Here is a 25309-nt window from a genome sequence, read left to right on the forward strand (position 1 = left end):
GAACTGGAGAAGGATACAGAAGACATTTTTAAATCTGTAATCCCTTTGGACATTAAGACTATATACTTGAGACATACAGTATGTCTCAAGACTGGTCAAAAAGTATTAATATTTAATTAATATCTTTGCTGGTGGCTGGTAAAAAAGAACCTCACCAGGAAATGGTTTTTCACAGGACAGCCAACTGTAAATACATGGATGGATATACACATTACAAAATGGAGAAAATAACAGCTTTTGTTCATCATAAATTGGAACAATTATAGCATACTGGAAAATTGATTTAATTATGTAATGCCACAAAGGCCTGATTTTTTGACATGTCATATACATTCAGTTAAAATCTGAAACACATTGTATGGAAATATAGAATTGATGCTGAATGTCAATAAATTAAAAAGAAACCACATTTTTTCACAGTAATTAAAATTTTGAGTTTTAAAGTCTGGCATAACAAATCTCTCTCTGGTCTGATGATAGGGCAGTCCCAGAACACATGGAGGTGGTTTGCATTTTAAAAATGTGTTTTTCTAATTCACATCTGTATGTTGTCTGTTTATTTTGTGTTGGGAATTCATGTGTCATATTGTTTATTCAGAGCTGATGGTGCTTTGCTTCCCTCCAGTTGAGTTTCCCAGGTGTGGACTGACTGCAGTACCAGCCATGCTGCTGCCTGTTCTGGTGCGTCCGTCCCTCTGCCACTCTCAAACCTCCGTGCTGTTAACACGATGTGCACGAACGCTGCGGTGTGACGCTGGGAGGACGATGCACTCTCAGGCGGAACACCTCCTACGACGGAGGCTTCCTTTGCAAATCCAGAGTCGAGGCACCAAGAGTCGAAGCAGGAAGACCAGGGGCCAGGAGGAGGACTGGAAGACCAGGAACAAGACGGCGCTGACGTACATCGCTGCAGCCGGCGTGGGGATGATTGGCCTGTCGTACGCTGCAGTGCCGCTCTACAGACTCTACTGCCAGGTGAGGGGAGGAAACACCTAACACCCTAAACATGAGCTGATGTTTTCACCCCCTGCCCCCAACCCCCCCCCCCCACCCCCGTGTGCCTGTGTGACCCCCGTGTTTGTCTGTCAGGCTTCAGGGCTTGGCGGCACGGCAGTGGCCGGCCACGACACAGATCTGGTGGAGACGATGAAGCCGGTGAAAGAGCGCGTCCTCAAGATCACCTTCAACGCCGACACACATGCCAGCATGCAGTGGAACTTCAGACCGCAGCAGACGGAGATCTTTGTAAGACCAGGTTCACTCAGGACCTCTGTGTCATTTCCCTGAATCTAAACTGCTCCACAAAAATCTTCTGATCCTCTGCAGTGAAAATTGTTCTTGCTCTTTTTTAGTCTGTTCACCCTTGTCCAGTTCATTCGTGTCAAACTGTCAGAGTTTACAGAGACGACACCGGAGCTTTTTGCTTTATCTGTGGCAGTTTTTCTTTTTTTTTGAATCCCATCTACAAAACCGAGAGTCTCAGCCATCAACGTCATGTCAGACGTGAGCAGAGAGTCAGAGCTTTGGATTCAGAGAGCGGTTCTTAAATGATGTTTGTGTTTTTGTTGTGCAGGTGGTTCCAGGTGAGACGGCGCTGGCCTTTTACAGAGCCAAAAACCCCACAGACAAACCCATCATAGGCATCTCCACGTACAACGTGGTGCCCTTCGAGGCAGGACAGTACTTCAACAAGATCCAGGTTGGGCACCAGCGCAGCACAAGTTTATTAGTTTGGGTTTTTTCTTCCTGTCTTTACTAAAGACACAGTCCTGGTTCAGGGGCTGATCAGAAACAGGAGATGGATTGACCTGAACAAACTTCTCCTGTCAAACGAGCTGCTTCACATACCCAAAATCAAACTGTTCCCGCTGTGATTGTGTGAACCTCTGAGATCATCCAGCTGTTACACCTCTGTGTTTTCCCCTCCCTCCTGTCTGCAGTGTTTCTGTTTCGAGGAGCAGCGTCTGAACCCCCACGAGGAGGTGGACATGCCCGTCTTCTTCTACATCGACCCGGAGTTCGATGAGGACCCCAGGATGGCCCGAGTGAACACCATCACCCTGTCCTACACCTTCTTCGAAGCCAAGGAGGGTCAGAGTCTCCCTCTGCCTGGGTACAGCTACAACTGACCCACCGAGAGGACCGCCCGAGTCCTAGACCAGGAACCTGGTTCTGGTTCATATCTCAGTCCGAGTAAAAGAAAAAATGATCCAAGACTCTTTTCTCTGACACTGAAGTGTGTTTCAACAAATCCTGTAACACACGGGCCACAAAAAAAGAGACATTTTGACACTGAAAAACTGTTTGTGTTTGAACCAGTGATCTGGAGAGGAGAGGTCCTCGGATTAGTTTTAGTTTTTCACTTGTGGTCGACGTGTTGAGATACTGAGCTTCTCAGACTGTGTGTGTGTGTGTGTGTGTGTGAGTGTGTGTGAGAGATGCCTGACAGACTGTAAATCTTAACATTGAGTCAAACTGTTCTGACAAACAGCTGATAATTAAATTGTACAAAAGGCTGAAGATCAATAAATTATGACTAAGAATGGACTGGGCCGATGCAGAGATCTCACTTTTTTAAACCAGCAGGGTTCTGCCTTATCAGCCTAGTAAAAGTAAACCTGTTTCCTTTTTAGGAAAGTTTTAGTCATAATTGTAAAATTTTTGATTATAAGTGTTGAGTCTTGAACCGCATCATTCAGACACCAGGGGGCAGCAGATGAAGAAAAGTCCTGTTGAAGAATTTGAGATGATGTGTGACTTCATTTCTATATGTTCTAAAGATCTTCTGGTTTCTAGACCAAGATCTGAAGATCTGAACCTGTTTTTACAAAATATTCAACAGTGAGTAGTTTTGCAGCGACCTTTAAAAATGAGTAATTTCCTCAACTCATTTCAGATCATTATTGAAATAAAAATTCCTGTAGTGGAAGAAATCCTCACAGTGCCGCCAAGATTTATTTAATACTAAAGCCTTAGCATCAAAATTCAATTAAAGCTCCAAAATTAAAAGTATTTATTGTGCACATTGGCCCATTTTAGAATAATGTATATTATAGAATATTATTAAAATGTAATTATTATAAATTTAATGTTGCAGCTGGTAATGGTTATTTATTAGTTTTCCCCCTGGATCAATAAAGTCTCCATCTATATGAATACAACATAATTTATTTGTTGATTATATTTTGAACAATTAATCTGAATCAGAGTAATTAAATACATTAAAGTGCAGTAAAAAGTACAATATTTCCCTGTGAATAAGTGTAATCTAAAAACTCAAAAAAAACCTCAAAGAACGAGTACAATACATAGAGCTTCTGTCATGCTTTTATTTTGTAGGCTTAGACAGGAAGCCGTGCGTCCATCTCATCCATCGTCTCCTCCCGCGTGCTGACGGACGTCTCCGGCGTCAAATCCCGGCTCGAGGTTGCCCTAGCAACTCAACCGATGGACCAATGAGACGGAGACCTCCCCCCTTCCCCCTCCCTCTCCACTCCTCACCCCTCCATCCTCATCGCGACACCACCTCCGCTGGAGCAGGGAGGGGGAGGGAAGCGAAGCAGAGATCTGGGAGTCCGGGAGTCCAGGAGACGGACTGAACCGTTTTTACCTTCGTGCGTCCTGCGCGCGCTGATGGCACAGAGCGCGCGCTGTCCCTTGTAACCAGGTCCTCTGACAGCTGGTGTCGGTGCCGCTGGTTCACGCCGGACACTTGTTGGTCTCCTGGACTCGATCTGGACCCGGAGACCAAACTGTTTGTTGAGTCTCCGTCCTGGACCGTGGCGGGACCTGAACCAACGCGGGTTCATCTCCTCGGACTTTACGCGTTTCTCTCCGCTCCTCTGGTTTTGGACCGGTAGGGAGAGGGGAGGGGAGGTTAGGCTGCAAAAGTCTCATCTCATGATGGGACACGGCAGCTGTCATCTGCCGCGAGGATGAGCCACAGAAGTAGCCCGGCCAGAGCGTACGACTTCCTGCTCAAGTTCCTGCTGGTGGGAGACAGCGACGTCGGGAAGGGCGAGATCCTGGCGAGCCTGCAGGACGGAGCCTCCGAGTCCCCGTACGGATACAACATCGGTGAGTGTGTGAGTGACACCGGGGTGGAGTGTGTGTGTGGAGGTCAGGGTGCGGAGAGGAGGTCATTTAGTAAACACAAACACACCTGTCAGGTTATTTTTGGAGGTTTTACGCGCACGGATTTGCTGTTTTTACGCGCACGGATTTGCTGTTTTTACGCGCGGTTTACGCAGCCTAGATACCCAGTGAGCCTGGAACAAACCGAGAGACAGTTCACTTTCTAAAACTGCTCTCGTGCTAAATACCTCCTCAGAACGCGCGCGCGCGCACACGCACGCACACACATACACACACACACACACACACCAAATTTGATGATGACGGTGGCACTGGCGAACTGCCAGAATACAACTAGTCTCTGAACTTTACTGAGGGGATTAGGGATTTTTTATATATAAAACACTTTGAATTCCAAGAAAAAAAGTCATCCATTCCATATCTATACCTCTTATCCTTATAGGGTCGCGGGGGGTTGAACCAAGGGCGGGGTACACCCTGGACAGGTCGCCAGTCCATCACAGGGCTGACACAGAGAGACAAACAACCAGTGACACCTATGTGCACTGTAGACTCGCCAATTGAACTGTTGTGCATGCGGCCGAGAACCGTAGAATTCTCCGCACAGAAAGGTCCCAGGCCCGAAGTTCGAACCTAGAACCTTCTAGGTGTGATGCGCCAGTGCTAGCCACTGGCTACCTTGCCGCGAAGTCTAAAGTCACAATTCTAACTTAAAAAAAAAAGTTTTTTCCACATGTGGCCCTAATCCTCTGCTGTACTTCTGAATCACAGCAAGTTTAAAGTCATGCTGTACTTTGGTGCATTTGTCTGTCTATTATTGTGGAATACAATTAACATATTTTATTTACATGAACATAACTTTATTCATATGGTCATGTAAAGACAAGCTGAGAAAACCGTGGAGCTTTCAAAAATGATCTAATACACATCATTTATTGAAAGAAAGTTTTAAAATAGGAAGTTTATAATATTTAATTAAATCATTCAATTCAATCTAATGAAAAAGTTAAATAAGGAAATCACTTTACATTTAGGTCTAATAAGCTGTAACTTCAGAGCATTATTTCCTCCAGCTGTTTTTGTTGGTATTAATATTTTAGAATATTTTTATACCCTCCTGTGTTATTTTCTAGACAGCTTTACACACTACAGAGCATCCAGAATTTGTGCAGAAAAAAAGGAGACCATGCATGTGGAGTAAGAGGAGTTGAAAAGATCAACCTTGACTCCCGAGGGTTAATTCTTCTTCTCAGAGGGAGAACCTGAGTTTCTTCTCTGACAGATTTCGATACAGTTTAATTTTCAGACTCAGACTCTACATAAGAACATAACGCCCATCAAAGTGTCAGAGTTCAGATCCAGTGGTTTCTGACCCGTCTTTGACATGTCCAGTCTCTGTTCAGATGATCCAGTGTCACTAAAGAATCAAAGATTAGAGAAAGGTCAAAAACTTCTTCTCACATGAATCATCTGACGACCCTTCAGATTTATCTGGTCCCCCTTTGGAGGGGCCCGACCCCTGGGTTGGGAACCACTGGGGCTGCACAATATATCGCCTCAGCATCATCACAGTGATGAGAGCATGAGGCAAATTAACAGTTCTCATTTAAAGAGGAGTCTGTTCCTGGATTCACAGTTTCTGGATTCTCAATCTTTGTGATGCAGAACTCACTGCACAGTTTTTGGACAAGAGTCCAGGTGTGTTTTGATTCATTTAAAGCAGGTGGACACACTGTAAACCTGGTCGGATGTGGTCTGAACGAGTTCATTTGAAGCAGACTGAAGGATCAGTTGACAGATGTGAAAAACTGAACCTATCCTTTAACTACAGCCGCCTCTGACATCAGGACAAACTACACTGGCGCAGAGTCAGATTAGTTTAAGATAAGATTTAGTCTGTAGATTAGAGTGTCCAGTTTATCAGGTACACCTGGTTAAAACTAATAAGTTGTAGTCTGATGGAGTTGTTGATTCACCGTTCACATCAGTCCCTCTGTATTGTAGATGTAGATGTGAAGGTTTAACAGGAATATTTTAGTAAGAATATGCAGCAGCGTCTCTTCTGTTCAACAGCATGGTCGACAGTGTTTCAGGGTAATTCATGATTATAACTTCACATGAATATTTTTACATTTCAGCTTTATCAGGTCAAAATGTTTGAGACATAACCAGTTGTGTTTCGGTTTTGTAAATGTGTGTGTGTGTGTGTGTATATACAGTGTGTGTGTGTATATATATATGTGTATGTTTGTGTGTAAAGTGTGTGTACTGTGTGTGTGTGTGTGTGTAGAATGTGTATATGTGTGTGCGGTGTGGGACCTGTGTGTATTAATAAACGCTGGCTGGCAGCTGCTCATGACTCACACTCTGCAGGAGGTCGACAAACATGATGTAACTCACAGTTCAGCACCATGATGGAGGGGAGGGGGGTGGAGGGACGGTCTTTGGCGGCAGTGCACACTTGTTTACATAATTACATTTACAACCTGTTGTTTGAGACAGAACTGAAGATAAAATGATTTACGAAAACATTACATTCAGTCATTACATCATGTTTATATTTCTGAACACGGCTGCAGATAACATTTTCATCATCAGTTCATCCACCAGTTAATTTCTCCATTAGAAGAAGAATTTAAACAAATATATCATATCATTTAAAAAATACACACCTCCTCATGGTTGTCTGCCTCCTCCACTCAGACTAGTCTCAGGTTACATCCCTGTTTATCCAGAGTCATAGAAAATATGAAGCATTTGTGTGAAATCTTGTCATAATTGCTGTGAAGTCTTGAGTAATGGCTAAAAAGTGTTTTCTGATGTCACACTGACCTTGAGCTATGACCTTTGACCCTCAAAATCAAATCAGTTCATCCTTGAGTCCAAGTGAATGTTTTTGTCAAATTTGAAGAAATTCCATCAAGGTGTTACAGAGATATCGTGTCCATGAGAATGAGACAGACGGACGGACAACCTGAAAACAATATAGCCGCCACTTTGACAGTCACCGGCGCAGAGGAATGAAAACAATACCTACAGTGTAAAGACGTGTTGTGGTTTTGTCCACTCTTGTTTTCATACAGGAGATGTGGTTTTAAAATGAGGCTGATTTTTCTGCTCCTCAGGCTGAGAGTAGTTTGAGTAGTCTGAACCACAGAGACAAGAGAGTAAACACTGGTGAGTACAGATGATCAGAGACGGTCTGGATTTGTCACTGTGTGGATCAGGGTTTTATTAGTATTAGTATTGATGCTGATGTGATGCTGCTCCCTGTCGCTGCTGCTCTGATAAGACGAGCGGATCCTCACATGGAAATAAATCTCTCCCTGTGCAGCAGCTTTAATATTTCAGACATTCATCTAACAGTGACGGCAGCGAAAGCCTTGCTGACATAACCAGCAGCAGCCTGTAGAGAGGAGGTCAAAGGTCAGGGATCTTCTTCGGAGGACATGGTCTACAAAGGTGTGGCATTCCTTAGACGAGAACTGAAATGAGACGGTCTGGTCTACGGAGGGCTTTTGCTGTGCCTGCCCTTACTGTCGCCTAGCAACCTTGACCAACATGAGCAACATTTTCTCACAAAACCGTGAGGTTTTAAGGTCCTTACTTTAAAATTAGAATTAAATAGTCAGTAGCATATCCCAACTTATGTCTGCTTTGTGTACTGTTCGCTATTGGACACTTCGTTAACTTGCTCCATGAATGCTATGTTAGCTTTGCGTTCTCTGATGTCAAAAAGTCCCTCTAATGTAACTTTAGCTTTATATTCTTTGTTGATGCCGAATAATCAGTATCATAGCTAAATTCACGTTAGCTTTTGATGTTAAATAGTTGATAGCTTAGCCTAGCCTCTAATGCCGATTTAGCTTTACATCTTTTTAGTTGATGCTGAATAATCGGTTGCGTAGCATTACTTATGTTATGTTATCTTTGTGTCCTGATGTTAAACAGGTGATCGCTTCGCCTCTAATGCTTATTTAGCTTCACATCCTCTTAGTTGATGCCGAATAATCGGTACATACTTATGTTAAGTTAGCTTAGTGGCCTGTGAGCTAATATTGATTAGTCAGTAACTTAACTCCACTATTTTTACGTTAGCTTTATGTCTTGTTAGCTGATGTTGAATAGTCAGTAGCTTAACCTTAACAAACGCCTTATATGGCTTACCATGTTCTGGTCTTAGTAGTAGAACGTCCTAACAAAACTTGAGGTTTTAAGGTCCTTGGTTTGAACAGTTTTAACAGTTAGCTTTCATTACCGGCGCACAATGAATCTTGGGATAGGTTGGGCCATGAAGGATCCACCTGTTGGACCCTTCGTTGCCCAAGAAAAGGACGCATTTGAAGGAGCCTTCGAAATGTGACAGTCTAGTCGCACCACTGTGTCGCAATCGGTCTTCAAATGCAGCCTCCGAAGGATGCGGCCCCTGAATTGGGACAAAGCTTATATGTCAGGAGCCACTCGACATACTGTTAAGAAAAGCTCTGTGCTCTGGATTTTATTTTGAATTAAGTTTCTTTACTTCTGGAACAGAACCTGGAAGCTCTGGTTGCACTTCAACTCTCTAAGCCAATAAATCTTGGTCGAGGAGAATATCACTCTTTATTGTGACATTAGATACTTGTTGGGTTTTCTTACGATGGAGGATAGTTTCCTCAAGCAGCCAGTGATAACTCGGTTTCCCCCCACACCAGGCCATTTGGCTCAGCTGATGGAAAACCGGAGCATGGAGGCCTTGATGTCTGCTGTTTCTGGGTCATCTCCCTTAATAGGAGGTATGATGGAAGACAGAGACATAGCTGTGGTTCGCTGCTTCTCTGCCAGGGAGGTTTGCGGTGAAAATGCGGGGCGAGTGATGCCTTGGGTCTCAGCTCTCCAGCCAAGTCCAGATAAGAGCTGCTATTACAGGCTGCGGTGGGAGGGTGATGCCAAAACCAGACTGGGGGGAAACCTTGATTACAGCTCTGAGAAGACGCAAGCCAAGAAAAATGCACACAAACAGCCTCACAGTTTGTTTTATATATTTTATGGGCCGTTGATAATTACTCACAAATGAGACACATGAAGAAAAGCCAATTCTTGCTTGTTTACAATTTGTTTTTAACAGCCATGATCAGTTCTCTCATGACATCTTTTTGGGTGTTGTGTACTGAACCTCCAGCAAACAGGCGAAGCTTTGAAAATCCCAGAGAGCCAAGCCTCAGAAAGACTTGACAAGTGTGTATGTGTGTGATTTTGTGTGTGCGTGTTCGTGCTGAGAGCAGCTCGGTGGGGGGATAATGATGAAGAAAGTGGAGATGCTGTTGGTGTTGCCAGGAGAGGCTGACTCATTCCTCTGGATGTGTGATCCCACTCATACAGATGGGGTGACCTTGGCTAGCACATGAAAAATACAGAGATGTGATTTTTTTTTTTTTTTTTTATCAAACATTTCAGTTTAGTTGTTTAGTTGTTTGGATGACACTGTGTCATCCAAACAGAAACTGTACAAGGACTGTACAAGGTTACATGTTTTCTGTGTATTTGTCAGGGTTGGGAATATTTGGAATTGGATAATTGTAATTTAAGTTTTAATTAAAAGTTAAAAGTGCAAGCATCTACAGTAACGGAGCCAGAGCTAGAACCACCATCAGACTGTCAGGCTAACAAGACACAAAGCTAATGTAACATTGGTGAGGCGTAGTTATTCAACATTTGCTAACAGTGCACAAAGCTACATTATACTAGTAAGGCCAGATATGTTATAAGGGCTATAAGGACTTTGATAAGGCTAAGCTACTGACTATTCAACATCAGGTAACAAGACACAAATCTAACGTAAAAATGGTGGCGTTAAGTTACTGACTTATCAATATCAGCTGACAGGACACTAAGTACAATCATTGATGATATCAGGATGTAAAGCTAAATTAGCATTAGAGACTAAGCCATCAACTATTTAACATCAGGACACAAGGCTAACATGAAATTAGTGAAGCTCAGATACCGATTATTTAGCATAAACAAAGGATATAAAGCTAAAGTATCATTAGAGGGACTTATTGACATCAGCAAACACAAAGCTAACGTAGCATTCATGACGCTAATTAACTCACTGTCCAATAGGTAACAGCAAAAGCTGACATAAGAGGGCTATGATACAGATTATTCAAGTATTTAAACATGTAATGAATGATTTATAACACATTGTAATGTAGTTATAAGCAAAAGAACGTGTTAAAGTGTTTATTAATGTACAGTATTTGTTGTAACATATTCTATATTATTACAGCTGTGTTTTACGATATTGTTATTATTATCATCATTACATGCAGCAGCCTCCACTTATGGTTGTCCACAGGAGCATTTAGAGTGGTTAACAAGTACATTAAGACATAGGTGGGATTCCAGTCTGTAATAAACACAATAAAGTGTTACTCTTTAGCAATTTACTGCTCACTATAGATTAAACTGTTACACAGGGACAGAATTTTCAGACATCATGTTTTACTCAAGATTCATTGTGAGTCATTTTGAAGTCACCAGAAACAAAAACAAACAAACAAAAAAACCCATTTAGTTTGCCGTCATCATGCACTGTGATTTGAGGACAGGGCTAACCTACTGACTCTCAAAGTCCAGAAGTTACCTCCCTTTGTCAGTTAGGGCCTCCAACATGTGACCTAATCCATCCTATCACTGAAACGATTGGGCTCAACATTTTGTATGAGTGGAAAAGAACGTTAAAGACGAGAGTCAAGTAAATGAAAACAGGACGCCAGTCGGAGAGAAATGAAGTGAGGAAAAGTCTCTGTATCTGTGGCAGATGGTTGAGAGGTGAAAGACGGACAGATGGAGGTGGACGAGGACAGAGTGACGGTGGTAAAACCCCTGGTGTTAGGATAATGAAAAAGAAATGAACTGGAGGTTATCTGAGGTAAAACTGAAGGGCTGAACGTGATGTTAGACAGCTCAGGTTTTAGCCAGGCACTCTGTGGTCCAGTTACTTTTGGGTGGATAGCGAACATGGTGAATATTGTCTGCTAAACATCAGCTTGTTAGCTGGAGTTAGCATTTAGCTTCACTGAGTCTCAGTACAGCCTTGTGATGTTGCTAGCGTGGCTCTGGACTCTTAGTTTGGTTTTTATTTGAGCTCAAATGACTGTTGATTCTCTTTCAGATAACTCAGATAACTTTATCTTACATACATCATATGTACAACTCCAGCTCTTAGGTTCTCATATTTGAATATTTCCATTTTATGAAACTTTTTGTTGACTATATTTCAGGGGACATTTTGCACTTTTTACGATGATGATGGTTCAGTGTGATGGACTGAAACAAGTGTCAAGTGTCCATCAGTTCATTTTAGGACTGTGTGGAAATGAATTGCAACATGATTGCCTGGTAAAAAGCAGCTACCCCCACTATCACACTCACTGTCACACACACACACACTGTAACACACAGCCCAGCAGGCAGCTACAATCTGTACGGTTTTTACTGTTTTGATGTCTGTCAGCAAACCTCACTGTTCCAGCCTCTTATGTAACACCACTTCATGTATGGAGTGCTTCGTGTATCATGCATGCTGCCAGAGTGTGTGTGTGTAATAACTTGAACATATGTGTGTAGGCTGTGTTGCAGTTCTCCCAGAATAACTCCCACATTATATCACATCTTGTTCTCGCAAATCTTCTTCCTCTTTGCTCTAATACGCCTCAAGTCTCAAGTCTCCTCCTCTCAGCTTATTTCTACATTTCTGAGATGTGATGTTTGTATCTGAGTGTCAGACCTGACTCAACTGAGTCTGTAGCTCAGTTTAATACAGACTGGACAGAGTCCTTTGTCTTGCTTTCCTGTTCTCTGACCTGATTTAAATCAACATTTTGATCATTTCATGCTAATTGTATATTCATGCTAAACGCTTGTGTTTATAATCAGACAGCTGTTCCTTTTTTTTTTTTTAACAATTTGTTTATTAAATTTTACAAAATACAGAGCGATCTACAAGAGAAAACACAGGGGTAAAACATCAAAGATAATGAAAATGAAATAGACATTAATATCATTCATTCATTCATTCAACTTTTTTTTTTTTACATAGGATGGTCCAGTGAGAGTGTTAGAGGGTGCGATGTGAACACATGACTCTTAAATAAAATTAAAAATTAAAATGTCACCAACAATAACAAACATTAAGACAATTGGATTTTCTTTCTTTAAAGTATATTTATTGAGTTTTGTTCTTTTAAAAAAACAAAAACAAAAAAAAACAAAACAATAACCACAAAGAGCTCAGCACAACATTGGTCGACACAATCAGCATTAATACTAATGACAGTTAGAAATATATGGTGACGAAAAACCAGTGATAATAATAATAATGAAAACATATTAAAACAACACTTTTGCCCCTCCCTTTCCTAAGTAAAAATAAAAGCCACAAAATATTAAAAAATAAATAAATAAATAAAAAAAATCAGGTGACAAAGAGACATTACAATTCAGTATTAAAGACATGGTACAACAAGTGTGGTTTATAAGTCAAGAATGATACTTGAAAGTGTCAAGTCCACTATAGTGTTTGAAAAGTTGAGATATTGAGTCAATATCTTCATAAACTGTTTCTTTGAAGAGTGAAGCAGAGAAAGAGGATTCAGATTTAAAACCACTCCAAATGTCAATCTCATATCTTGCAGAATATCTATCCAATATGTTTGTATTTTAGGACAGAAACACAGTGAGTATAGATCCCTGCTGAGATCTGGCATGAAGGTGAAAGCTGAAACAAATCTGATCACAGCAGGTACAGGTGGATTCATTTAAAACTTTAAAAACTAAAGAAATCAGTTCCATCTGAGTGGAGCAAAACAGTTTATGGCCTTTTTTATTTTACCATACTCTGGTTTGAATTTCATAAAAAAAAAAAAAAAACAAGACTAGATCTACACCTAATCTATGTCTGGACCATCTCTGGTCAAATCTTGCTTTTATAACTGTGACGTCATCTGACAAAATCACCAAACACATAATGAAAGACAAAGACTGAGCTGTGGTTTCAGCTAGATTTACTGTAACATGATCACTCACAGAGAAATTACAAGAAACAGACTATCTTTGTTTTTCAAAGGGCCACAGACTGGACTCAGGTCGCTGGGGCAAAGACTTAACCCAAATGACAAGTGTTCCACCAGGTGAACTACTGGCCTGAGACAGACTCTCTTTCTTATTGAGTCTCTGACACAGAGCACAGTCTCCGTATGGATCCACAATAGTTTAGTCTTTATTAACTTCAACTCCAGAACGTAACAGACTTTTATTAGAGGCAGGTCTTCATGCCTAACTCCCTCTGTTTGATATGTAGCATTGGTCATAGTCGTTAGTACCAAGCCTCATTACCAATGACTTCTCTCTCTCCCTCCCTCTCTCTTGCTCTCTCTGCTCAGTGTGTCTTATGTTTAGTTATTCCTCTGCCTCCTTGAGTAATAATGATACATGGAATGAAAGTAGTTAATTTGCTGTAATGGAGGCGAGGCTCAGTGTATTGGAAGTGCTCTTCCTCTTCCCTGCAGTTCCTGAGCAGCTGGGAAACCAGAGCAGCTCAGTAGACTGTGGCTCGGCACTCAGCTGACCAATGGTGGAAATATTATCAGTCAGTCAGTCAGTCAGTCAGCAACATTCCAGATTATAGGACTGGGCCTGCTGTTACAGTCAGGCCAAAAAACTGCAGAAGAGTTGAGGCAGGTAAACAGAGAGGTCACTGCTCTGCTTGTCAGTTGTCTCAGCTGTGAGTTACCTGGGTGTGTGTAGTTCACTGTATCACACAGTCAATTAAAGAATTGTTGTACTGTACAACACATGTTTAGTGTTGTGGAGGTGAAATTTAATGGGTGACATCTGACACTCTACTATAAATCATATGAATAAAACCTAGGAAGAGAGACTCCTGATAAACTCTCAGTTGCCATGGTAACTAAAGGTAAACAAGGATGAGTGTGGTGGTTTGTTCCTGGGCCTTTAGCAGCATCTCTCCCTGTGTTACTCATGTTAATGGGCTCTGAGCTCTTCCGCAGAGTGCATTTACATAACATATGTATCTGTATCTGTATATGTGTGTGTGTGTGTGTGTGTGTGTGTGTGTGTGTGTGTGTGTGTGTGTGTGTGTGTGTGTGTGTGTGTGTGTGTGTGAAGGGTTGGCAGCCATTGTTGAAGCATCACAGCAGAGTGTCGTTACTTGCAGACAGCTCCTGATAATTACTGTTATAAAAGAGACGAGCTGCTCGCTGCTTTTGTTCCCGCCGGAGACCCATGTGACAGCAGCCTGATATTAACAGCTAATCGTGTGTGTGTGTGTGTGTGTGTGTGTGTGTGTGTGTGTGTGTGAGTGACACAGAGGTTGGTTCGCTGCGAATCAAAGTTGTCGCCCACAGAAACAGGATGGACACAAAGAGGATGTTTTGAATAACTGGGCATCAGTGATGAACTGTGTGCGTGTATGTGTATGTCTATGTGTATGTCTTTCTATAGTTGTTTGGAAAAATCTTTGTTCTAAACCATAGTTGTGAGGACATTTGGTCATTGTGAGACCGGTCCTCACACCTTCAGGTTAGAATCCGGATCAGGATCAGGTTCAGGTTCAGGATCAGAATCAGAATCAGAATCAGGGTTCGGCTTATAGGACTGATGGTTAAGGTTAGGGACAGGGTGAGGGGCTAGGGAAAGCTTTAAGTTCTCACAACTACAGACTAAGGTCAAGGTCAGTGTGACCTCAGAAAACACTCATTACTCAAGACTTCACACAGCAGTTATGACAAAATGTCACACAAATGGTTCATATTTTCTATGACTGGATAAACAGGGACGCAACCTGAGAGTAGTCTGAGTGGAGGAGACAGACAACCACGAGGAGGTTATTCTAGTTTTGTTTCTTTGCAGCATTTCTTGTCTCGTAAGTTTCTAATTTGTCCTGTTGTGTTGTGTGTTGTTTCAGGAATTGATTACAAGACGACCACCATCCTCCTGGATGGGAGGAGAGTCAAGCTGCAGCTGTGGTGAGTGGTTTGAACACCACACACACACACATACACACACACACACACACACACACACACACACACACACGCTCTCTGGATAAAACTCCTGTTGTTCAGCTCCTGAGTGGATCCTAGCGGTCGCCCATTTCCCTCCTTCTGTTTTTCGCAGGTCATGTGATCGGCAGCAGAGAATTTGGACCAAAAATAAACAGGAAGCATGTGAAGCTGCTTTGACTTGATAAAGAGCTTTTTCAGGTGGAAGACGAGCTGCAGCAGCCACTTCTTCCTCTCTGGAAATAACCAGAGTTAGTTTTCTTTAAAGGGTCAGTTCACTCCAATCATGAAAAACAAAAGCCAGATCATTTTAGTTTTATATATCATGTGTGTTTCTGAGATTTGTGCCTTCAGCTCAGCTCAGAGGCTGTGATGGGAATTTAGTTTGTGATTAAAAATGGTCGACAACCAGAGGAGACGAGCCCTGAGCAGCGTCTGCAGGTCCATTGTCCCACCTTTACCTGAGGCTACATCACCCCTACTACATTTTCATTTCAAAATGGTGTTTTCAAATGAAAACGATCTCCATCCAGACTGACACGCCTGAAACCGCACACATACAGAACCATTCACGTACACTGGGCATGCACGAGCCGGTGTGAACAGGAAGTAGATTGTCTACTCTGCAGGTGGTTAGTTACAGAACGAGGAACAGCAAAGACAGTTGTAGCATTAAAATAGAGAATGTAAGTCAACAACAGCTGCTAGCAAAGACAACAAGGTCAGTAACACTTCAGGATAAGTCAGGAGAGACTGTGGGTGTCTACGTCATCGTTTCCAAAGGTCCATCCAGACTACAAGAGGCAAAAAAATGTTTTATGAGGTAACACGGACTTTTATTTTTGACCTTTGACCACCAAAATCTAATCAGGTCGTCCTTCAGTCCTTCTTAATATTTGCACCAAATTTGAAGAAGTTGCCTTCAAGGTGTTGCTTTTATTGTGAAGCAGCAACAGGAAATGCTACGATATTTGTTTGAGCACAACATCTGGACACATTTCTGTGATTTGTTTTTTTCATGTGTCAGTGGCAGGAGGAATATTAGAAGAAGGAATATGGTTGAAATCAATATCACAATATTACTGGTTTTTAAATTGTTAGTTTGTGTGGATTACTTCATTTGATGACAGAATTTAATCATGAAACAATTCCACTGAATGTCGATAAATGATATTGTTGTATGACCCAACATATAAGCTCATATTTGAACGTGAGAAGTGATGTGTGTTTAGAAAAGGTTGGAGAACACTGGGCTGCATGAAGACACGACTTACATCATGTGTAGATGTTTTTAAACCTCCACACTCTGAAAGAAAGCTGGGGGGGGGGGGGGGGGGGGGGGGGGGGGGGGGGGGGGGGGGGGGGGGGGGGGGGGGGGGGGGGGGGGGGGGGGGGGGGGGGGGGGGGGGGGGGGGGGGGGGGGGGGGTATAATGCACTTATAGCACTGCTCACGCACACACACACACACATACACGGTGGCTCTGAACTCCCGGGCCTCTCAGAGGTATTTTTAGAGCGGTTTTGCTTTTAGTCGAGTCAATATTAAATTATTAATCTGAAACTTTGTTTGATGTTTAAGCGGATGAGATGCTTTAGCTCTGTTGTGTGTCTCTGAGTACGTGTGTGTGTGTGTGTGTGTGTGTGTGTGTGTGTGTGTGTGTGTGTGTGTGTGTGTGTGTGTGTTAATAACGCCCTTTGCCTCTCCTCTGGCTACACACACAGTAAATCCCCATCAGAGCCGATGTGACGCTGCAGCTTCATGAAACATACGGCTCATGTTTGTTTGATGATTTCTCTCTTCTTGTAAATTAAACTCACATTGCGTATCAGATATTTTACTAACGACTTATATTTACTCCTTTACATGTGACGTAACTGTAACTCTTACATTTGGAAACATTATTATTTCCCTGTGTTGACGAGACCCGCGTCCAGAGGCTTTGTGTTTTCAGGTTGTTCATCGTGAACATGAAACCTCAGGAACACCTGGAGAGAATTTCTTCAAACGTTCCCTTGGACTCAAAGATGACCTGATTAGATTTTGGTTATCCAAGGTCAAAGGTCAAGGTCGGTGACCTCACAAAACACTTTTTAAGCCATAACTCAAGAATTAATTTGCTAATTATGATAAAATACACATTTAGCTTTTATTAAACAAGTGTGTCTCTTATGTTAATGCTAATAAGTTTAATTCAGTGTATTTATGTTTTAAATTAAAAAAATAAATAAATAGAGGATCCACTGTAAATATTTTTTTTAAATCCAGCAAAAGAATGCTTTTTTTAACGTTATGGCTGAAATTTAGATATAAATCATCAAGTATAGTCATTGTCTTTTCATTCTCAGTCAGATTTGGTTGAGAACAAGTGTGCACTTACAAGTTTGCATGTTTTAGACACTAAAAACTTATAGATTTTACACAAAAATGATAATTCTATATCTTCCTGTAGCAGCACTGAGCACTTTAAGAGAATTTACAATATGGCAGCTGTAGGGTCGATCTCTGATTGTTATCATGTCCTGATATAAATAATATCTGAGGTAACGGTGTGCGTCTTTAAGACTATATTAACCATTTTGATAGTCGTGGTCATTCATGTAGCCTGATGAGAGTAAAGTAAATTATGCACATGAGAAAAGTTCAAACAAAGACATGTCTCAAGTGTTTGTTTTTTTAAAGTTAACACTACTTTTTCAGTTTTTTAGGTCAGTTTTTTGACTCCACCCACCACTGTTGAGAGTCCAGTCCTGTGGATAACAACAGATGGAGTCTCTCAATATCAGTTCCTGATGAATCTATTTTGTTTTGTTGGACCACCTGACTTGTAATCCGGCAGCTGCCTTCTATCTGGCCCAGTCAGGACCAGCAGGCCGACAGCCAGCCAGCATCCTCACGAGCCAACCAAAACACTGCTCTGGTATTCAGCTCTGGAGAAACATACTCTTGTTTTTCACTCTGGATGAAACCACAGAACAGGCCCATGTTTTCTGAAAGGGCTGGAAAGTATCACAGTATAGAGGAGTTTTTGTCCTAAATCAAGTCCAAGTCTAGACCATCAAGTCCAGAGTCAAGTCCCATGTCAAGACCAACTAGTCTTAAGTCAAGACCAACAAGTCTCAGGTCAAGTCCAAGTCTAGAACAACAAGTCTCAAGTTTAACTCAAGACCAAGTCTAGAACAACAAGTCTCAAGTTTAACTCAAGACCAAGTCTAGAACAACAAGTCTCAAGTTTAACTCAAGACCAAGTCTAGAACAACAAGTCTCAAGTTTAACTCAAGACCAACAAGTCTCAAGTCCAAGTAAAGACCAACAAGTCTCAAGTCCAAATCAAGACCAGCAAGTCCCAAATCAAGACCAACAAGTCTCAAGTCAAGTCAAGACCAAGTCCTAAACTTTATGTCTGATTGGCTGATCGACACAAAACTTCTGCATTACAAAAGAATAAAGATCTCTAGATTGATGTCCTCAGCCTAATGTCGACCCATGTTGTTTCTGTTTGACAAAAGCATGATGTGCAAATTCAGAACAGAAGTACAAATAAATTTGTGAAGTAGCTTGAGGTTCGACGTTTATATAACAATTTCTGCCCCCTTTCTTTTCTCTTTTTCAGGGACACGTCTGGTCAGGGACGATTCTGCACCATATTCAGATCCTATTCCAGAGGAGCACAGGTAATCATCACTGGTACAGCTGTCAGATCTAATGTTTAACCATTACATTTACATCTATAACAAGCAAAACACATGCTAATAAATCTCCTAAATGTGACAGTCAAGAAAGTCAAGTGTGAGTGAACTGCTGCAAATTAAAGATGTACCACTTTCTTATTATGAAGATCAATCATTGTTAAATATTAATTCAGAGAAACTGCTTGAAAATTTTTGTTTGTTTTGTAAACATTTCTGCTTCGTTTTGCTTTTTTAAGTATTCAGTTACTGTAGCCAACATTGGACTGCTGTAGCCCGTCTGGTGGTGAATTGGATTCATTATCTGTAGCTAATGTTGCATTGCTAGTAGCTTAACGCAGCTAATTATGTTAGCTGTGTGTTTTGTTAGCTGATATTGCATTTCCAGTAGCTTATCCTGGCTAACAGTTAGCTTTGTACCCTGTGAATGAAGTATAGCTCTGCTGATATTGAGTAATTTTTTTGCTCTGCATCTTAAGTTTAACCCAGCTAATATTGAGTTAGCTGAATACCCTGTAGCTAAAGTTTAACCTACCTAACGCTGAGTTAGCCTAATGCCCTGTGGCTACAGGTTCCAGCTGATGTTGGGTTATCTTTGTACCCTGTAGCTGATGTTGACTGTAGATAAGCCCCATTATGGTATATTAGCGAAATGGTCTCTTTTAGCTGGTGCAAGATTGGCAGTAGCTTATCTTAGGTGTTATGCTAGTTTTATTCCCTTTCACCAATATGTCCATTTAGCTGACCTGTGGATAACCAGTAGCTTTAATCCCATTAATGTTATGTGACCTTTATTTTCTGCTACTGAATGTTGGGTAGTCCATAGCTGATGCACCGTTTGTTCTGTGTCCTGCTGGCTGATGTTGAATAGTCAGCTGTTTAGGCACACTAATGCTAAGCTGTAGATTTGGCTGAATTTTCGCAGGTAGTTTGTTCCTCACAGACTTTAATGAAACATTTTAGCCCAGTTATTTTAAACATGTCGGGGCTTCTCTGTGATCTCAGAGCTGACTGGAAAATAAGCTGTGACGCTTTTAACTGACACTCGCTCTGTGTATTGTTGTGACCTCAGACAATGAGGAAACTCATCCCACACATCAAACAGCCACACACTGCTTTGTGATGTTCCCGCAGGAGAAAAAAAGACACTTTTCATTGAATGAAGTTGTGTTGCTGTCATCACTCATCAGGCTATTAGTGGGCACAGAGGAAGTATCACCATGGCAACAGTGACACCATCACCACAGCGAGGCTAAAACCTGATCACGAATCTTTATTGTGTCAGGATACCTGCGGGTGTTAAAAAGCACTGGATTTAGTTCCCTCATAAAAATGGTCTTAAATTTCATTTACAAAGATCTTGGTCATTCTGTGTCTCTTTGTTGTCATTTTTCCTTTTTTTTTAGGTTATTTTGAGTCTCATTGTAGTTGTTTTGCATCTTTTTGTAACTTGTCTCCATTTGTGGAGGTTTTAGTCTCCTAGTGGTGGTAATGTGTCTCTTTATGGTGGTAATGTGTCTCTTTGTGGTGATTTTGTGTCTCTTTGTGATGTGTTTTTTGTCTCTGTTGTAGTTTTTAGCTTCTTTGTAGCTTTTTGCATCTCTTTGTCGTGGCATTGTTTCTTTATATATATATTTGGATGGAAACTTGACTGATGACATTGTTTTGTTTCAAAGTGACTTCATTGTTCAAAAATTATAGTAAACTGTAATTTCTTCTCCTTTTTTGTCTGCTCTCCCTCCTCCTCCTCCTCCTCTGCTCCTCAGGGAGTTATTCTGGTGTACGACATCGCCAACCGCTGGTCCTTTGATGGAATTGACAGGTGGATCAAAGAGATAGATGAGGTCAGTGAGGTCAGAGGTCACCTTTCTGAATCAGTCAGGAGAAAAACACACATTAGCGACTTTTCCTGTTTCCTGTTTACCCAGCATGCCCCGGGGGTGCCCAAGATCCTGGTGGGGAACCGTCTCCACCTGGCCTACAAGCGTCAGGTGACCACGGAGCAGGCGCAGGTGTACGCGGAGAAGCTGGGCGTCACCTTCTTCGAGGTCAGTCCGCTGTGTAACTTCAACATCACAGAGTCGTTCACCGAGCTCGCCCGAATCGTCCTGATGAGACACGGCATGGAGCGACTGTGGAGGCCCAACAAAGGTCAGCTGCTGTCTCTGCATACGTGTTACTGTGTGTACATACGTGTTACTGTGTGTACATACGTGTTACTGTGTGTACATACGTGTTACTGTGTGTACATACGTGTTACGGTGCGTACATACGTGTTACTGTGTGTGGGTTATAGTGGGAGGTTTGTTGTTACTTAAGGACCAACTTAACACACTGTTTTAACTTGAAAACACACCCACGACCTTGGACAATTCTCTCAGCTATGTCACCACTACTGAACTGCTGTTACTGTAGTAGTGATAATACTACTACTAATAATAATAATAATGATAAACTTTATTTGTAGTTTTTATTTGTATAGTACCTTTCATACAAGAAATGTAGCACAAAGTGCTTTACAACAAAGAAAATACATGCATCTAAGACATAAAAATTACATAAAACATTGAAAACATTGATGTAAAATGAGATGGAATAATAATAAAATAATAAATAAATACAATAATTAGCATACATACATAGAAATACACAAAAAGCATAAAATCAGTAAGACATCAATACTTACTAATACTTTAAAACTCTTAGTGCCCGATCGCTGCAATTGGTGTCAAAAATCAAAGTCATTACTGAGTAAAATCTGAACACACAGATATTAGATATATACTTTTTAAATATACTTTAGATTCAGTGTGACTTTTATATTGTATATATATTATTGTATATATTTCATTATATATTATAGTCCATCCAGAATAAACCTCCATAAACTGCTTAGAAATCACAGAAAAAAAGAAGATCCTTATAACTTAATAACTTGCCTGAGAATCCTCCTGTTTTTAATTTTCTTCAGTATCACAGTGATCCAGTGATAGTTGTCTGAGCATCCATCCACTGATGATGTTGTATGCAAAGACACAGTGTGATATCTGGTCTTGGTTTTAATATTCTCTGATGCGTCGTCCTGACATTTTCACTTTGCAGCACTAGAAGTTTCCATTTGCATCTTATCTCTGATCAACAAAGTAATTATTATTAGAAAACAAGCTCTGTTATCAGAAGATAACGGTATGATATTTTGTTATCTTTGGATTACGAGCTTTGTTATCTTTAGATAACGGGACAATATGTTGTTATATTGGGATTACGAGCTTTGCTATCGAGATAACAGAATTAAAAAATGATTTGCGAATATGGTCTTTCTCCTTCTGGACTACATTTTGTCCATCAAATCTGGCAACACTGCTGTCCGGACCGCAGACAAGCACAACACTGAACTGAGATTCAGCAGGTGACACGGGCACAAAAACACATGAATCATCATGTTGATCTGTGATGATGGAGGTGGAGATAAACAAATGTTTGATAACAGGTTACACTTATGTGTCAGTGTTGTGTTCATTATTTGTTTCTGCTGAAAACAAGTGAAAAAAAAAAAACAGTTATTGCAAGTGGATACAAGTTTTACGTGAGGCCAGAAAAGAGCTGCCAATACTTCAGTTTTAATGAGGAGGTGACAGGATGTGTGACAGGAGGTGGCAGGTGCTCTCTGCTGGACAACACTGAAAATACACCTCTTCACTTTGTTTTCTGTGATTAGATTTTAGTGTGGCATTGAAACAATGAAGAACTATTCATCTAGTATCTAAAGACAAATAAATAAATAATTAAATAATTGTCCTTTTATATATAACAATATGTATTTAACTTTCTTTGTTTTATTGTTTTCATTGAGGTGTTTTAAACCCTCCATACCTTTAGCCTCAAGATGTTTAACTCTGTTTTAACAAAGTCTGAGAGGTCTGGACTCTGAGGACAGTAAGCAGACCTGGCCCAGACCCTCTGAGGACTCTGGACTCTGAGGACAGTGAGCAGACCTGCCCCAGACCCTCTGAGGACTCTGGACTCTGAGGACAGTCAGCAGACCTGGCCCAGACCCTCTGAGGACTCTGGACTCTGAGGACAGTCAGCAGACCTGGCCCAGACCCTCTGAGAGGGCTGGATAGTTCAGACCACAGCAGCAGATCTGAGATAAACCAGTTCAGTTCTTCACAAACAAGAAACCAGTGTAAAGATCTGAGAGCTGAACTGATGTGGTCTGTGCTGTCCTTAGAGGAGTCTGAATTATAACTGAGATAACTATCTCTCTCTCTTTCTCTCTCTCTCTCTCTCTCTCTCTCTCAGTCTTGAGTCTTCAGGACCTCTGCTGTCGCTCCATCGTCTCCTGCACCCCGGTCCACCTGGTCGATAAACTCCCCCTCCCACTGGCTCTCAAGTCCCACCTCAAGTCCTTCTCCATGGCCAACGGACTCAACGCCCGTATGATGCACGGACGCTCCTACTCCGTCACTGCCAACGCCGCCCACCACGGCGCCACCAAGAGGACCGGAGGGACGCTGCTGAAAAAAACCAAACTGATCCGACCACCGCCGCTCAGCCCGTCTGCACAAAGCTGCAGAAACAGCTGCAAAATATCCTAACAGCTAGACACGCTGACTGGAGATTGTGTCAGTGAACGCACCGTGTGTGACCCATTTTAGAAGATGGTGACCAGGTTTGACCCCCTGCTGCTCCCAGATACTTGTTCCTGCAGAAAAGGAAGAAGTGAAAATCAAAATAAAAGCCGTCAGCAGTTTGACTTCACTTACAGGAACACAGAGCTGAAGTTCTGCCACTGTTCATTAGGGAAGTGCGTTTTCTCACAGAGAGAAACTCAAACATGGTACTTGAGTTTTGGGGTCTTCACTGGTCCTAAAACCTGAACCTGATCTGAAATGGACCTGTAGAAAACCGAGCTGAGGATGGTTGCAACAGTTTTTGCATTTCTCTCAGTAACTCAGACCAACCAAACTTTTATATATTAAACTATTATGAAGCATCTGTCTGCTAATCACCCATACCATTTAAAGATGATTACATATGACTATCATTCATTCGTATTGAATGGAAGAATTCAGATGTTGTAATCAACCCCAACCCTAAGGACAGCTGCAACATATCAAAAATACATTAAATTATAAATTAAATTATTAACCGTTTGCTTTTTCACTCAATGAGCATAGCATAGTATTCTGAAAATATGCCTTGTTTGACGATGCTATTATACTATTATTTATTTATTTAATCATTTTCATCAAAGAACAGTTATTGAGTTTTGTTTTGCGCAGAATATTGAACAGAACATGATGAACAGAACAGGCAAATATATTATAAGGTCATGAGAGGCTACAAAATAATTCCCAAAATAACTTGTTTGTATTCTCTTATGCATTAAAACGCGCAATCATTGTTGCATCTGTTGCTATGGGACAAAGTTAGCTGCATATTTTGACTGTTTTGACTATGGTGTGTCTTGTTTTGGCTGCTTAGCCTGGGGACAGTTGCAACAACTTGTTGCAATGGTCTCCTCCCTGTCAGCCATGACAGACATGCTAACCCTGTAATTTAGTAGTCAGCAAAATAAAATACTCATTTAAAAGCTCGGGACAGTTTGACAAAAATACACCTCATTAAAAAAATTACCTTCAGTGGGAGAAGGGTCTAAGTGAACATGTGCAGTATGAGTGTCATCACTCTAGCATGTTTCTGATTGGAGGAATAAGACTTGTTGCAACCGTCCCCAGTCTCCACTAAAAGCCGTTATTCTAATGATAGCTCAATCCAGAGGCGAATTTATTATTTCCGGGCTGTATAGCAGCAGTAATCACATCTTGGCACAAGATCTGAGGTTTGTGCGTGAAGAAACTGTGGAAAACGAAAACTGTTGATGAACTTTCATACGGACCAAGAAATCCACCTGAAAGCTGTTTCAAAGAACAGCTGTTTGCTGGTGTATGTTGCATTTCTGGGTCTGTTTTGTTGTTCGATGTGTTATTTCCTCACGTGGATTCATAGAAGACGTGACATTATACCCACATCAACAGTAAATGTGTGTTGGTGTCAAAATTAAAGAACGAAGGCTCTGTCTTTCTGCAGCCACCATTTTTAATCTAACATATTAAAACCACTGTTGGAAAAGAAATTGGAGATTCTGAGAAAAATGCAAAATGTTGAGACAAAAAAAAGACAGAATTTCAAAATATAAATTATATCAAAAAAATTGTCTAGAAAAAAGTTGCAATCCCAATTCAAACATAACGATATTCTATTATCACAAATTAAGATAATTACATTACGAGATTGTAAGTCAAATCTGTAAATCATAAATTTAATTTGTATTTCTCTCATATTCAAAATATTTAAAAAAAATCCTAAAATTACTTTATTAATAATAGTTGTAGTTTTTAGTAAACCTATAACTTTTCTAAGTAACATTTTCTCTTAAAATTACAACTTTATC

The 25309-nt window shown here is 41.1% G+C and overlaps 2 protein-coding genes across 3 annotated transcripts in view; both read left to right on the top strand.

The window, feature by feature from the left end:
* Positions 1 to 3029, top strand: part of LOC111237082 (cytochrome c oxidase assembly protein COX11, mitochondrial-like) — a 3369-nt gene extending 340 nt beyond the window's left edge. The window contains exons 2-5 of one of the 2 annotated variants that reach the window (XM_022766045.1): positions 904 to 975; positions 1090 to 1245; positions 1574 to 1699; positions 1941 to 3029. In XM_022766045.1, coding sequence (XP_022621766.1) covers positions 904 to 975; positions 1090 to 1245; positions 1574 to 1699; positions 1941 to 2129 — 543 coding nt within the window. In that variant the 3' untranslated portion in view covers positions 2130 to 3029. Of the gene's footprint in view, positions 1 to 878; positions 976 to 1089; positions 1246 to 1573; positions 1700 to 1940 lie in introns of both variants that reach the window. The other variant, XM_022766044.1, reaches the window with a different exon arrangement.
* A 344-nt stretch (positions 3030 to 3373) lies between these two features.
* LOC111237073 (ras-related protein Rab-40B) lies at positions 3374 to 25142 on the top strand. The gene is made up of 6 exons (XM_022766032.1): positions 3374 to 4077; positions 15068 to 15128; positions 18777 to 18837; positions 20619 to 20696; positions 20781 to 21003; positions 23155 to 25142. The coding sequence occupies exons 1-6, from the start codon at positions 3936 to 3938 to the stop codon at positions 23448 to 23450; spliced, it is 861 nt and encodes a 286-aa protein (XP_022621753.1). The 5' UTR covers positions 3374 to 3935; the 3' UTR covers positions 23451 to 25142.
* The last annotated feature ends 167 nt before the right edge of the window (positions 25143 to 25309 follow it).

Source organism: Seriola dumerili, unplaced genomic scaffold (genome assembly GCF_002260705.1).
Source record: "Seriola dumerili isolate Sdu_G_001 unplaced genomic scaffold, Sdu_1.0 BDQW01000807.1, whole genome shotgun sequence".
Classification (NCBI taxonomy): domain Eukaryota; kingdom Metazoa; phylum Chordata; class Actinopteri; order Carangiformes; family Carangidae; genus Seriola; species Seriola dumerili.

What these genes read in the sequence shown, in the direction of transcription:
- LOC111237073 (XM_022766032.1), top strand. Translation starts at nt 3,936, where the DNA reads ATGAGCCACAGAAGTAGCCCGGCCAGAGCGTACGACTTCCTGCTCAAG. An exon ending in AGAGTCAAGCTGCAGCTGTG is followed by an intron (nt 15,129 to 18,776) that starts GTGAGTGGTTTG and finishes TCTCTTTTTCAG; the next exon opens with GGACACGTCTGGTCAGGGAC. An exon ending in CCTATTCCAGAGGAGCACAG is followed by an intron (nt 18,838 to 20,618) that starts GTAATCATCACT and finishes TCTGCTCCTCAG; the next exon opens with GGAGTTATTCTGGTGTACGA.